Source organism: Oncorhynchus clarkii, chromosome 23 (genome assembly GCF_045791955.1).
Source record: "Oncorhynchus clarkii lewisi isolate Uvic-CL-2024 chromosome 23, UVic_Ocla_1.0, whole genome shotgun sequence".
NCBI classification, from domain to species: Eukaryota; Metazoa; Chordata; class Actinopteri; order Salmoniformes; family Salmonidae; genus Oncorhynchus; species Oncorhynchus clarkii.
In genome coordinates this window covers 50,273,288-50,289,314 of record NC_092169.1, presented here as the reverse complement: position 1 = coordinate 50,289,314, position 16,027 = coordinate 50,273,288, and the positions used below count along the sequence as shown (strand labels likewise).

At 44.3% G+C, this 16,027-nt stretch overlaps 1 protein-coding gene across 5 annotated transcripts in view; it reads left to right on the top strand.

The window, feature by feature from the left end:
- Nucleotides 1–16,027, top strand: part of LOC139381781 (mitogen-activated protein kinase kinase kinase 4-like) — a 75,015-nt gene that overhangs the window by 34,027 nt on the left and 24,961 nt on the right. For 3 of the 5 annotated variants that reach the window (XM_071125535.1, XM_071125533.1, XM_071125536.1), the window contains exons 2-9: nucleotides 2,390–2,589; nucleotides 2,895–3,502; nucleotides 3,594–4,238; nucleotides 4,506–5,027; nucleotides 10,210–10,473; nucleotides 10,660–10,812; nucleotides 14,421–14,578; nucleotides 14,728–14,844. In XM_071125535.1, coding sequence (XP_070981636.1) covers nucleotides 2,390–2,589; nucleotides 2,895–3,502; nucleotides 3,594–4,238; nucleotides 4,506–5,027; nucleotides 10,210–10,473; nucleotides 10,660–10,812; nucleotides 14,421–14,578; nucleotides 14,728–14,844 — 2,667 coding nt within the window. The remainder of the gene's footprint in view (nucleotides 1–2,389; nucleotides 2,590–2,894; nucleotides 3,503–3,593; nucleotides 4,239–4,505; nucleotides 5,028–10,209; nucleotides 10,474–10,659; nucleotides 10,813–14,420; nucleotides 14,579–14,727; nucleotides 14,845–16,027) is intronic. The other 2 variants (XM_071125534.1, XM_071125537.1) reach the window with 1 other exon arrangement.

Genomic DNA, 16,027 nt, shown 5'->3' with positions numbered 1-16,027 from the left:
ATGAGCACGGACCGTGGGCATCTTTCTTTTGGTGTTTTTCAGAGTCCGTAGAAAGGCCTCTTTAGTGTCCTAAGTTTTCATAACTGTGACCTTAATTGCCTACCATCTGTAAGCTGTTAGTATATTAACCACCGTTCCACAGGTGCATGTTCATTAATTGTTTATGGTTCATTGAACAAGCATGGGAAACGGTGTTTAAACCCTTTACAATGAAGATCTATGAAGTTATTATTATTATTTTTTTTTTTTTGAAAGACCGGGACCTGAAAGGGACCTTGGTGCCTTACAAAATGACTGTGCGCATTGGCTCTAGTTGTTTTTAAAAGAATAGCCTGAAATGTTATTTTTTCAGCTCTGATTTACTCCAGGCATACAACACAGTTTATAGGCCTAGTGTTTTAGTTCTTTTGTATTCTTAACATCAGGTCACTGCTCTTTTTTTTTTTTTTACACACCAGAGGGCAAGTGAGATGGGGTGGCTTTGTGACCTTTAGGTTAACCTTTTGAACTATGACTTAGTGCCGTATGGCTGCCCACCACCAAGCAGATGTACTTCACGAGTTAGAACAGCCATAAACACCGCCTATTTCTACAATTTATATTCTTAAAATCTGGTTTTAAACCTAACCTTAACCACACTGCTAACCTTAAATAAATAAACCTTAAATAAAATAAGACCAAAAAGCACATTTTTGTTTTCATGAATTTTTATGATATAGCTCAATTTTACTTTTTGGCTGTGGTTATGTCCTTTCTTCTGAAATGTGCACTTGTTCACTTCACTCTCCTTCACGGATTTAACAGCATAGGATTCTAAGAATCAGCTGGAGGGAGTTAATTTTTGTCAATGATTGTTATATTTCCCAATTGTTAAATCCATTCAAGAAAGTGTGGAAGCAGAAGGGTCGGGAGACAACCCTACAGAGGGGTACTATTTGCTCTTTTCAGGCTGAGAACCAGTATGAGGTTTACCTAGTAGTGGAATGTGAATCCCCATAACTTATTCAGGGCTCCAGACTAACATTTGCTCAGGGTCAGACAATTATAATACATTTTAGGTATCTTCTAGTGTAATTCACTATGCTTTATTAAAAGGTGTAATAGATTACTAGGATGTAACACATTTATTGAATACCATCTAACATGTCCAAGCAGGAATGCATAATTCAAATTATTTTGATATGCATCCTAATCCAGTGATTGTCATGAATTTTGGACAAATAGGCATTTTTCTTTTTGTTATTTTACTGTCAAAATAGGGCTTTTTCTGTGCAATGTAGATACATTTTTCTTTGTGCACTAATAAGGCTTTTAAATACTGAGCGAGCAAAATTGTACATCGGCCATTGCAAGTGTACTTGGTCTCCATTGTACATAATTTAAACATTTTTTTTTTAGGACATTACATTTAATCAAGGCCCAGAGGGGTATATGGCCAATATACTATGGCTAAGAGTTGTTCTAAGGTGAAATGTGGAAGGCCTGGGCCATATTCCATAAACCCTGAGGTGCCTTATTGCTATTATAAATAGGTTACCAAAGTAATTAGAACAGCAAACAATTTAGTTTTGCATCATACTCATATTGTCTTTATATACCACGTCTTTCAGCATTCAGGGCTTGAAACACCTGGTTTATAATTAGAGTTAGCGATCTAGCTTTTGAGTTTCCACTTCCTCAGCTGGTGAATTAGCACCAATTTGAATTAGGCCTATCTTGACTAAAAAAGTATGCTTTGAGCACAGTAATGATCGTTAAGAAATAAACATTTTACCTACAGAAAGGTGAGACCCTCTTAATGTGGATGATTAGTTGCATCCCAATTAGCAACTAATAGTTTGACTCTTTTAAAAAAAATGTTTAACCCCTTTTTCTCCCTAATTTCGTGGTATCCAATTGTTAGTAGTTACTATCTTGTCTCATCGCTACAACTCACTGCGATGCAGTGCCCTAGACTACTGCGCCACCCGGGTGGCCATAGTTTGACATTTAGTCAATTAAGCCATTTGTCTACTACCCAGAGTCAGATGATCTCATGGATACCATTTGTATGACTCTTTGTGCAGGTTGAAGGTAGTTTCGTGAGCCATTGCTAGCTAGCATTAGCACAATGACTGGAAGTCTATGGGAGCAGCTAGCATGCTACTAATTGCCAAAATTTCGCACTATCCCTTTAAGTGGCGAGCAAACCCACTACATGAGACTAGATTGGCTGGCTGCCTGCCATGGATAGGCCTACACCTGGATTGGATAAATAGGAAATCATCAACTTTCAGATTTTTTTCTCTCTGACCACTCCCCTCATCTCCTCCATAGGACATTTTCTGTTGACGACACTAGATTTGTTTCCATAGAATCCCTACCAAACAACTCTACTCTTGTCCCGCAGGCAGGCCAATCCCTCAAAATATGGTTTGGTGCATCAAAACTGCGAGGTGGAAGAGTTGTGGGACAAGCGCAGCAAGGAAGAGGAAGCTCTGCACAGCACATCTCCCCCCTGCACCCCCCGGCAGATGAAACGCATGTCGGGGAAACACCAGAAGAACCGCCAAGGTCAGGGAAGGTCGGCTAGACGCTCTCCTAACAAGGGTAAGTTAGGGGGGTAAGATGTAGTCAGACGTAGAGAGGACAGGGGAGAAGTGTGGTAAACACATCAGGCAAACGCCAGAGGAACAGCCAGGGCAAGTCATCTGGACGCTCTCATAACAAGGGTAAGAGAGAAATTAACATTAGATAAACCCACTCTACCTGTTAGGGTAACTGCAACAAACATAGTGGCCCGCATTTGGAATGAGCCAGTAGCAGTGAGTAAAGGAACCATAACATGTGGATTTTCTTGACGGGTAAAGGTTCTATAATTAGTATTGATTTTCCACTCTCTCTCTGGATCTCAGCAGACAAGCAGACGTCCCCCTCCAGCCCATCCCAGCCCCAGAGAGAGAGGCAGCCCAACCCCAACAGGCTAAGAGAAGGGGCCGAGCGAGACCAAGACAAAGGCCCCCACCTCCAGCCCCCGGAGGCCGAGCAACATAACTACAAGTTGGGCAAGAAACAGACCGACCCTTCTGAGGGGATCCAAATAAACAAACAAGAAAAGAAACAAAGCGAGGATCAACAACACAGCTACAAACAGGGTCAAAAACAACGTGCCACCCTGCGCTCCAGCGAGAGAGACCACAAGAAGACCTTCCACGGTTCCTTCATGCTGGACCCGCTCTCCAAGACCTCTAGCCCCTTCGGTGGAGGCTCAGCCCTCAACATGGACCCCAGGAAACCCTACCTGTCACTGGGCTGTGGCAGCGGCAAGCTCCTGGTCACTATGCCCCACCCCATGGCCCATCGCACCCACCGCCAGACTTCCCGTACAGACTGCCCCGCTGATAGACTCAAGTTCTTTGAGACGCTGAGGTTGTTATTGAAGCTGACATCCATGTCGTCCAAGAAGAAGGAGAAGGAGCAGCGCGGCCTGGAGAACACCGCCTTCATGGCCCAGAACAATGACGTATTTATTCACTGACTTATTTACATATTTATTTATTCACTTATTTATGCATACTAGTGTATTTTTATCTTGCTCTCTCTCCAACACCCAGGTGGTGTGGCTGGAGCTCCAGGCGTGGCACGCGGGACGCTCCGTCAACGACCAGGACCTGTTCCTGTTCACAGCTCGTCAGGCCATCCCAGACATCATCCACGAGGTCCTCCACTTCAAGGTTAACTACCACAGCCTGAGCCCCAGCACCGTAGGCCTTGGGCAACCTGGCCTGCGGACGGGGGTAGGAGTGGGAGTACCAGGGGCATCTCCAGACCAGGGGGCCCAGAGGACTCTAGTGTTCACAGAGTCAGGCTGTGGAGGTCCAGGCCAGGTGCCCAAGCAGAGGTCTCCAACCCAGGGCTCAGTGACGGTTTCTGGGGAGGAAAGGGACTCTAACCAGCCTGCTGCTGGTGGAGCTCCAGAGACTAACCACGCTGTTTCAGTTGACCCATGGGGCTTCAGCGCCAACCCCTCCTCGGCGGTCGATGCAGCGGCCCCCCTGGGTTCCGGGGCGGGGTACAGGGAGCACCTCCAGCGCCAGCGGCTGGCCTTCGAGCAGGTCAAACGGGTGATGGAGCTGCTGGAGTCGGTAGAGGCTTTGTACCCGTCCCTGCAGACCCTCCAGAAGGACTATGAGAAGTACGCGGCCAGGGACTTCCAGGGCAGGGTGCAGGCACTCTGTCTCTGGCTCAACATCACACAGGTACGGTGGGGGATGGAGGAGGGTTTTACTGTATGCACATTCAAAGTAATACCAGAGCTGGGCAATGGGAACGGGATTGTCCTCTTAATGGCAAAGCAATCCCTTTTTTTATCTCTTCTGTGGTCCCAGGTGGCTCAGTTGATAAAGCAGAGTGCTTGAAACACCAGGATCATGGGTTTGACCATTACTTCAAAATGTAACCAATAGGTGTGAAAAATGTTTGTATAAAAGCGTCTGGTAAGTGGCATATATTTGTTATTATATTAGGATCTCAACCAGAAGCTGCGTGTCATGGCCACCGTCCTCGGCCTCCGGGACCTCTCCCGTATCGGCTGGCCTGTCTTCGAGATCCCCTCGCCACGCTGTTCCCGCGGCAATGACGACGAAGATGAGGATGAAGAAGACGAGGAGAACGACTCCACGGCAACCTTCATCGCCGGCGACAGCGACGGAGAGGACCGGGACCTAGTGGTGGAGGATGGGGGAACGGGCGAGCTTCAAGGGAACGAGACGATGGGAGAGCTCTTCCCCTGTTTGACTACTAAATTCCCCCACTTAATATCCGAAGACAAATTCCTCCCAGCGGCCGGGACTGGGACTATAGAGGTAGTATCAGGGGGAACAGGGACAGGGGGGATATACTGTCCCACAGCCATCTACAGACCCTTTGTAGATAAGGCCTTGAAACAGATGGGTCTGAGGAAACTGATCCTGAGGCTACACAAGCTGATGGACCCCTCCCTCCAGAGGTCCCGGGCAGCCCTGCTCAGCCACACGCCTGCCCAGGAGGTAAGAGAGCGAGAGCTGCCATATTGTTTTAATGTGGTTTTATACAGGAAAAGGTTACATACGAGTAGGCTTTGATGGGATCCAGATTGTCATACCTTCATACTGACCTTGTGCCAAACCGGGATATTTGGTAATACTGGCTGGCACTGAACACGAGGCGCTTTTTTCAAACCCAACTGATCTTCTGTTATCCGAAGGTTCGCAATGCTAACAAGTACATGTAAAATCACATAGAGAATGCTAACAAGCCCATTGCGTACATTTTCTAAAGTATTTGCAGGACAGACATCTCAGCTCATACAAGTAACTCAAAAATGCTAGTCAGTTTTCTGCGCACACAAAACAAATATTACACAGCTAAGCTCTTGATTCGGGAGGGGATTCTCTGCTCTTACTAAGCGAAGCTTGATTTTGGAAGAAGCTGACCACTTAGCTAACTAGCGACTAAATTAGCAAACCTAATGGACAACACTTAGGCTTCTACTTCCAGCTTATTCCAGCTTATACACACTATATACATTTTGCAATAGTTTTATTTTGTTTGGTGTTAGTCCTGGCCTTCCGCTAACCTTCACCTCTCCCATATATTCTATTTGCCATATATTTTTTAACTGTGCTATTTCACAAAAGTTCTGAACCTATATACATATTACACACAGTACATTTTAGACAGATAGTTAACTTAATAATTAAGGTATCTGGCAAACATTTATACTGAACAAAAATATAAACGCAACATGCAACAATTTCAAAGATTTTACTGAGTTACAGTTCATATAAGGAAATCAGCCAATTGAAATAAATTCATTAGGCCATAATCTGTGGATTTCAAATGACTGGGAAGGGGCGCAGGCATGGGTGGGGAGCCAGGCCCAGCCAATCAGAATTAGTTTTTCCCCACAAAAGAGCTTCACTACAGACAGATACTCCTCAGTTTCATCAGCTGTCCGGGTGGCTGGTCTCAGACGATCCCACAGGTGAAGAAGCCGGATGTGGAGGTCCTGGGCTGGCGTGTTTACACGTGGTTTGCGGTTGTGAGGCCGGATGAACATTCAATTCTCTGGCAGCAGCTCTGGTGGACATTCTTGCAGTCAGCATGGCAATTGCGCGCTCCCTCAACTTGAGACATCTGTGGCATTGTGTTGTGTGACAAAACTGCACATTTTAGAGTGGCCTTTTGTTGTCCCCAGCACAAGGTGCACCTGCGTAATAAGCTTATTGATATGCCGCACCTGTGAGGCGGATGGAATATCTTGGCTTAGGAGGAATGTTCAACAACAGGGATATAAACAAATTTGTGCACATCAGTTGAGAGAAATTAGCTTTTTGTGCATATGGAAAATGTCCAGGATCTTTCATTTCAGCTCATGAAACGTGGGACCAATACTTTACATGTTGCGTTTATTTTTATTCAGTATAGTTGTGAGTTCCATACTTTAACAGCACCTGACGCGTGCTGAACAACAGTGAGTGACTCACAAGGCTCCGGTCTCTTGTCATTGTGTGCTTGTAAACAAACACCACGTGACTGGGGACTACCCGGAAGTTTCATAATTAAACATTGTGACCGGTGAAATGTGTCTTTTATCTCCTAACACGTTGAACAAGTTGACTTCAGGTATTTATTAGAAAGTAGATGGACATATTGAAATGTATTAATATTATTATACCGTTATGACGGTATTGAAAAAAAACTATAGCGGATGGCCCTTGCTATCTGGGAACCTTGGGATGACCCTACACCCCCCCCCCCCCCAAAAAAGCTATCCATAAACATTCAGGATTAGAGGTCGACCGATTAATCGGAATGGCCGATTTAATTAGAGCCGATTTTTAAAGTTTTCATAACAATCGGAAATCTGTATTTTTGGGCCCCTTTTAAAAATAAAAATAAAATTACAATATTTTTTTATACCTTATTTAACTAGGCAAGTCAGTTAAGAACAAATTCTTATTTTCAATGATGGCCTAGGAACTGTGGGTTAACTTCCTTGTTCAGGGGCAGAACGACAGATTTTCACCTTGTCAGCTCAGGGGTTTCAATCTTGCAACCACACAGTTAACTTGTCCAACGCTCTAGCCATTGCACTCCACGAGTAGCCTGCCTGTTACACGAATGCAGTAGAAGCCAAGGTAAATTGCTAGCTAGCATTAAACTTATCTTATAACTAGTGATTATGATTGATTGTTTTTTATAACTACTAATCCAGTTTAGCAGGCAATATTAACCAGGTGAAATTGTGTCATTTCTCTTGTGTTCATTGCACGCAGAGTCAGGGTATATGCAACAGTTTGGCATGCCTGGCTCATTGCGAACTAATTTGCCAGAATTTTACGTAATTATGACATACATTGAAGGTTGTGCAATGTAACAAGAATATTTAGACTTAGGGATGCCACCCGTTAGATAAAATACCGAACGGTTCCGTATTTCACTGAAATAATTAACGTTTTGTTTTCGAAATGATAGTTTCTGGATTCGACCATATTAATGACCGAAGGCTCGTATTTCTGTGTGTTATTATGTTATAATTAAGTCTGATTTGATAGAGCAGTCTGACTGAGCAGCAGCAGGCCCGTAATCATTCATTCAAACAGCACTTTCGTGCGTTTTGCCAGCAGCTCTTTTCAAGCACAGCGCTGTTTATGACTTCAAGCCTATCAGCCTAATGGCTGGTGTAACCAATGTGAAATGGCTAGCTAGTTAGCTGGGTGTGCGCTAATACTGTTTCAAACGTCACTCGCTTTTAGATTTGGAGTAGTTATTCCCCTTGCGCTGCAAGGGCCGCGGCTTTTGTGGAGCGATGGGTCACGCTGCTTCGAGGGTGGTTGTTGTCGATGTGTTCCTGGTTCGAGCCCAGGTAGGGGACGGAAGCTATACTGTTACACTGGCAATACTATAGTGCCTATAAGAACATCCAATAGTCAAAGGTACAGTGCCTTGCGAAAGTATTCGGCCCCCTTGAACTTTGCGACCTTTTGCCACATTTCAGGCTTCAAATATAAAGATATAAAACTGTATTTTTTTGTGAAGAATCAACAACAAGTGGGACACAATCATGAAGTGGAACGACATTTATTGGATATTTCAAACTTTTTTAACAAATCAAAAACTGAAAAATTGGGCGTGCAAAATTATTCAGCCCCCTTAAGTTAATACTTTGTAGCGCCACCTTTTGCTGCGATTACAGCTGTAAGTCGCTTGGGGTATGTCTCTATCAGTTTTGCACATCGAGAGACTGAAATGTTTTCCCATTCCTCCTTGCAAAACAGCTCGAACTCAGTGAGGTTGGATGGAGAGCATTTGTGAACAGCAGTTTTCAGTTCTTTCCACAGATTCTCGATTGGATTCAGGTCTGGACTTTGACTTGGCCATTCTAACACCTGGATATGTTTATTTTTGAACCATTCCATTGTAGATTTTGCTTTATGTTTTGGATCATTGTCTTGTTGGAAGACAAATCTCCGTCCCAGTCTCAGGTCTTTTGCAGACTCCATCAGGTTTTCTTCCAGAATGGTCCTGTATTTGGCTCCATCCATCTTCCCATCAATTTTAACCATCTTCCCTGTCCCTGTTGAAGAAAAGCAGGCCCAAACCATGATGCTGCCACCACCATGTTTGACAGTGGGGATGGTGTGTTCAGCTGTGTTGCTTTTACGCCAAACATAACGTTTTGCATTGTTGCCAAAAAGTTCAATTTTGGTTTCATCTGACCAGAGCACCTTCTTCCACATGTTTGGTGTCTCCCAGGTGGCTTGTGGCAAACTTTAAACAACACTTTTTATGGATATCTTTAAGAAATGGCTTTCTTCTTGCCACTCTTCCATAAAGGCCAGATTTGTGCAATATACGACTGATTGTTGTCCTATGGACAGAGTCTCCCACCTCAGCTGTAGATCTCTGCAGTTCATCCAGAGTGATCATGGGCCTCTTGGCTGCATCTCTGATCAGTCTTCTCCTTGTATGAGCTGAAAGTTTAGAAGGATGGCCAGGTCTTGGTAGATTTGCAGTGGTCTGATACTCCCATTTCAATATTATCGCTTGCACAGTGCTCCTTGGGATGTTTAAAGCTTGGGAAATCTTTTTGTATCCAAATCCGGCTTTAAACTTCTTCACAACAGTATCTCGGACCTGCCTGGTGTGTTCCTTGTTCTTCATGATGCTCACTGCGCTTTTAACGGACCTCTGAGACTATCACAGTGCAGGTGCATTTATACGGAGACTTGATTACACACAGGTGGATTGTATTTATCATCATTAGTCAATTAGGTCAACATTGGATCATTCAGAGATCCTCACTGAATTTCTGGAGAGAGTTCGCTGCACTGAAATTAAAGGGGCTGAATAATTTTGCACGCCCAATTTTTCAGTTTTTGATTTGTTAAAAAAGTTTGAAATATCCAATAAATGTCGTTTCACTTCATGATTGTGTCCCACTTGTTGTTGATTCTTCACAAAAAAATACAGTTTTATATCTTTGTTTGAAGCCTGAAATGTGGCAAAAGGTCGCAAAGTTCAAGGGGGCCGAATACTTTCGCAAGGCACTGTATATGAAATACAAATGGTATAGAGAGAAATAGTTCTATAAATACTATATTAACTACAACCTAAAACCTCTTACCTTGGAATATTGAAGACTCATGTTAAAAGGAACCACCAACTTTCATATGTTCTGAGCAAGGAACTTAAACGTTAGCTTTTTTTACATGGCACACATTTTTACATGGCACATATTACTTTCATCTCCAACACTTTGTTTTTGCATTATTTAAACATTTCATTATTTATTTGATGCTAAATGGATTTGATTGATGTTTTATATTAAGTTAAAATAAGTGTTCATTCAGTATTGTTGTAATTGTCATTATTACAAATAAAAAATAAATTGTCCGATTAATCGATATCGGCTTTTTTGGTCCTCCAATAATCGGTATCGGTGTTGAAAAATCATAATCGGTCGACCTCTATTCAGGATGACTAAGTCACCTTCCCTGGGGTCTTATTTAAAATAAAAAATACATAAATCATTCTCAGTTGTCCAGTTGAGTTGACAAGTTGAATACTTAAGAGGTTTGGAAACTGCATTCCACTGTCCTTACCACCACCTCCCCTTCTCTGTAGTTTGTCAACATGCTAACATGTCTGTATTGTGCGTTTTTGTATGTGTGTGTCTACCCCTAGTTCACAGACTTCCCAGACCCCATGCTGTACAGTGACTACCTACCAGAACTGTCCCGCCACCTGTCCTCCTGTAGCGCCCCCTGTGGCCCGGAGCTGGGGGCAGACCAGGTCTCATGGGAGGAGCTGTTGGACATGGACCTCCCCTCGTTCCGACCTGCCTTCTTGGTCCTGTGCCGGGTCCTGCTGAACGTGATACATGAGTGCCTTAAACTGAGACTGGAACAGAGACCTGCAGGGGAGCCTTCACTGCTCAGCATCAAACAGGTCAGCAGGCACACTGTTTTCTTTATTGACTGATTAACGCTATTGGGCTGACCAGAACCTCAGATGGTGGATGTGTAACCAGGCCAGCCTAGTACAGCTTGGCCTGCTCTGTTTGGCTCAGTAAGATGAAATGGTTAGGCTATATGTTGATGCCCATGCTAACCGGTGTCTCCATCTGTCCTGTAGTTGGTGCGTGAATGTAAGGAGGTGTTGAAAGGTGGTCTCCTGATGAAGCAGTATTACCAGTACATGCTGAGGCGGGTGGTCACAGACCCCCAGGGACTCCAGACCAACGCCAACATAGACGAGTTTGAGGACGACCTCCACAAGATGCTAGTGGTAAAACAGACCTACTGAGTTAGGATTAGGGTTTCCAGAAATCCTTGATGGAAGAGTTCTGAGGGAATAAGCAGTATATCCGGGAATCCTCCAACCAGGATTTCTGGGAATCCAGAGAATTGTAGATTTTTTGCAACCTAGTTAGGATCGTCATGAAATTATAATGAGGCATTATAAGGGGGTCATGCATGCTTATGTCAAGTTGTATAATGCATTATAACTGCACCACAACATCGACAAGATCAAGAACGACCTCCACAAGATGCTGGTGATAACGCAGGTGTCTTACTGAGTACTAAACTGTAGAAGATGCATCTCCACTGAAAGTGCTTTTTAGTCCTGGATTAAGTTACATCTGCGTCTGGGAAAATAGGGCCCTAAACCACCAACGTGTGTGTTGCTCTCAATGGTACAGCTGTAGAACGTTTTGAGGATTCAGCGTGGCGGAGGTGACGTTGCCTACCCTCAATACCTTGGGTTCAAAGGAGGTTTTCAGACCCAGAGTCTTAATCTTGGTGTAGAGCTTGGAGGGGACAATAGTATTGAGCTGTAGTCAATTAACAACGTTCTCACATAGGTATTCCTCTTATCTAGGTGGGTGAGGGCAGTGTGGAGGGCAGTTGAGATTGCGTGATCTGTTGGGGCGGTATGCAAATTGAGTGTGTCTGGGATGGTGGAGTTAATCTGTGCTATAACCAGCCTTTCAAAGCGCTTCCTGATTACAGGAGTGAGCTCTACGGGGTGGTAGTCATTGTGGCATTAAGCCACAGAGTTCGCTGCACTGAAATTAAAGGGGCTGAATAATTTTGCACGCCCAATTTTTCAGTTTTTGATTTGTTAAAAAAGTTTGAAATATCCAATAAATGTCGTTTCACTTCATGATTGTGTCCCACTTGTTGTTGATTCTTCACAAAAAAATACAGTTTTATATCTTTGTTTGAAGTCTTAGTTCTTGAGGACAGGAATGATGGTCGTCTTAAAACATGTGTGGATAGCAGCCTGTGACAAGGAGAGGTTGTCCCAGGTCTGGTAGTGCGACATCATTGGGCAGATCACGGTTGGGTCTTCCTTTTGTAATGCGTAATGGACTGTAGCCCCTCCACATGCGGTGGTCGTCGGAGCCTGTGTGGTATGATTCCACTTTACTCCTATATTGTCATTTTGCTATTTTGATGACGCTACGGAGGTCATAGTGGGACTTCTTGTACTTGTTCCTGTCCTCAGCCGTAGCATCAGGGTTGTCTACGATAGCTCTGTGCGCGGTAGCCCTGCTCTTTAGTTTAGCGCCAACCTGTGTTAATCTTGGGCTTTTGATTGGGGGACAATGTTGCCGATGCATTTTCTAATGCAACCGGTGACTCCGGTGGATAGCTCGTCGGCGGAGTCTCAAAACATATTCCAATCAGCGCTAGCAAGGCAGTAGCATAATCTCTGATTCTGGTGACAATTTTTCAACGGAGCGAGTCACAGGTACTTCCTGTTTTGGAGTTTCTGGTTGTAAACAGAAAGTAGGAGTACATGATCTGATTTGGCGGATGAGGGAGGGCCTTACATGCTTGCTTGTTGGTAGAATAACAGTGGTCTAGGACTTTATCGCCCCTAGGGAATAGGGTGCCGTTTGGGACTCATTCAGATTAGAGGTGTACTGTATGAGAGGCTGCCTCTGGATAGCTGGCCAGTACCCAGGACTGAGGCTCAAAGGTATAGCTCCTGGTAAATCTGCTTGAGAACACTGTGTGCTGATTTCTGGTGTGAGTGTGTTTTAACCAACCACTGCAAAGCTGAAACAGCACATGGTAGGTAGGGTGTGGCAGGAATTGGTTTTAGTCAATCACTGATTACTTCTCAGGAATTTAGGCGGCAGTTTTCTTTCGCTGTCGGTCTTTTTCTCTGAACAGACGGCCGGCCGGTAGTCTGATAAAAGCCTGATAAAACACTATGTTCCTGAATTCCAAGAAGGCTCAGAACAACAGAACTCTTAGGGAAAAAGTTGAGTCTAGTCTACTGCCTGCTGCCAGCACTCAACGCTTTTCTTTAGGAATATCACAACCCTGCCCTGAAGAGCAGAGCATGGAGTGGGGCCTGCAGAGCATGGAGTGGGGCCTGCAGAGCATGGAGTGGGGCCTGCAGAGCATGGAGTGGGGCCTGCAGAGCATGGAGTGGGGCCTGCAGAGCATGGAGTGGGGCCAATACAATAAGAATGAATGTATCTCTGCCATCTGCTGACGAATACAGAGCAACACCACCAGATGCCTGAGGGAGGATGGTTATAGGGGGAATTTGTGTTAGGATAATGGTGGCGATATCACAAGCTAAGTTTATGTCCCAATTTGTGACAGATTTTCATGATAATATTATAGAATCTGCATTAGATATATGTTGTTGCGGATAAAAGGCTGTACGTGATGACGTAAAGCCTTTTTTGTGCTTAAGTCTTCATGTACTGAATAAAAAACACGAGTTGGTTTCCATTGCATTTTCCACTCTAGCTATTTTTTTTACCCCCTTTTTCTCCCCAATTTCGTGGTATCCAATTGTTAGTAGTTACTATCTTGTCTCATCGCTACAACTCCCTTACAGGCTCGGGAGAGACGAAGGTCGAGAGGCATGCGTCCTCCGAAACACAACCCAACCAAGCCGCACTGCTTCTTAACACAGCGCGCATCCAACCCGTAAGCCAGCCGCACCAATGTGTCGGAGAAAACACCATACACCTAGCGACCTGATCAGCGTGCACTGCGCCCGGCCCGCCACAGGAGTCGCTAGTGCGCAATGAGACAAGGATATCCCTACCGGCCAAACTCTCCCTAACCCGGACGACGCTAGGCCAATTGTGCATCGCCCCATGGACCTCCCAGTCGCTGCCGGCTGCGACAGAGCCTGGGCTCGAACCCAGAGTCTCTGGTGGCACAGAGACCACTTTATCAGCAGTTGGCTGATAAAGTGGACACTGGACAGATTAGGGTATATGATGAGATTTATAAAAACAAAATAGTTGTTACTTGGCAGCTAAGCATCGATCTTCATGTCACTAGCATACAAATGAAGACCCTTAATTTTATTGGAAAGGAGCATCAGTCTCATCACTGTGCACTTTCACCATCCTGTAGCCTAAACGGCATGCTTTTCCAAGTAGCAATGGGAGGACCACACAACATAGCATCGCGGGACTACAAATTTACCTCGACATGGTTATTCTATCAACAATTGTACAATAAATAGTTTCCACTGCAATTTGTTGCATAATACAATTTTACCAACACAAAAAGATCCCACCATGTCAAACGAAGAAATTGTCTGTCGACATTTATTAAATTGTAACGATACTTCCTCTTTCCATCAGAGCTGTCGTGATTATATTTTTTTTATACAGCATGACTTGACTGGCATAAACAGTGGACAATCATACATGGAGAAACCATGTTGTTAAAACATACATTTAGGAACTAGATTTGATTATCTAGATTTGATTATCTCAAACTTGAGACGAAACTAACTGATACATGCATCTTTTATTTAAATGAATAACATTGGAAATACACCTTCCTGCAGGTAGGCAGGTATCCACTTACCTGATAATCACCACACATTCATCCCTCTGTCTGCAGGTGTACTTTGACTACATGCACAGCTGGATCCAGATGCTGCAGCAGCTTCCCCAGGCCTCCCACAGCCTGAAGAACCTTCTAGAGGAGGAGTGGGACTTTACCAAGGTCATCACCCCTTACATCAGAGGAGGGGAGGCTCAGTCTGGGAAACTCTTCTGGTTAGTGTTTGACTGATTTTGTTTCTTTGTTCAATTGTATCTCATGTTGAGTGTCTATACTCCTTGGAAGCATCCAACTTGCTCCCTCTTTAACATTGTGTTTAGTTAGCTCCGCTTGGCAAAGATCCCCTGTCTCTTCTCGCTCGCAGTGATATTGCTGGGATGCTGCTCAAGTCCACTGGGGACTTCCTGGACGCGGGCCTGCAGAGGAGTGGTGATGAATTCTGGGAAAGTGCCGATGACAGTACAGTCTCAGACGAGATCAGGTATGTCTTGTTTTAGATGGTAGGAACTGCCAGGGACCTCATGACATGATATTATCACCATACTTAGGTGCCAAAACGGTATGTATTGCAATAATTACATGTTATGTTCCAAACGTATTGCTCATTGTATAGGTCTGCTGCAGAGAGATGAGAGTGCATGAGAAAATGGATTTTGATCAGTCATGGGGAAAAAAAGTGCTGAAAAACCTTGTTGGCTCACTATTTCAAAAGAAGATGAAGAACAAGCTATATGATGAAAAATACCTGCATTTGTGGTACAGCCGACTAACGCAACTTTGCAAAAAGTATATACACAGAGTATACAGAACGTTAACATCTGCCCTTTCCATGACCAGGTGAATCCAGGTGAAAGCTATGATCCCTTATTGATGTCACTTGTTAAATCCACTTCAATCAGTGTAGATGAAGGGGAAGAAAGGGGTTAAAGAAGGATTTTTAAGTCTTGAGACAACTAAGACATGGATTGTGTATGTGTGCCATTCAGAGGGTGAATGGGAAAGACAAAAGATTGAAGTGCCTTTGAACAGGGTCTGGTAGTAGGTGCCAGGCGCAACGGTTTGAACTGCAACGCTGCTGGGTTTTTCTCGCTCAACAGTTTCCTGTGTGCTTTAAGAATGGTCACCACCCAAAAGAAATTCAGCCAACTTGACACAACTGTGGGAAGCATTGGGATCAATATGGGCCAGCATTCCCGTGGAAACCTTTCGACACCTTGTAGAGTCAAATGCCCCAACGAATTGAGGCTGTTTTTAGGGCAAAAGGGGTTAGGGTGCAAATCAATATTATAATGTAATTAAGAAAAATCTATTTAACCTTTTTTAACTAGGCAAGTCTGTTAATAAGAACAAATTCTTATTTACAATGACGGCCTACCCCGGCCAAACCTGGACGATGCTGGGCCAATTGTGCACCGCCCTATGGGACTTCCAATCATGGGCCGGTTGTGATACAGCCTGGAATCGAACCAGGGTCTGTAGTGACGCCTCTAGCACTGAGATGCAGTTCCCTAGACCGCTGCACCACTCAGGAGCCCCATTAGGAAGGTGTTCCTAATGTTTGGTATACTCAGTGTATATATCAGTGTATATATAGATTTATACAACAGGTGGGTCTAATCCTGAATGCTAAATTCGCATTCCAGCCGGTGTCTATTCCACTGGCT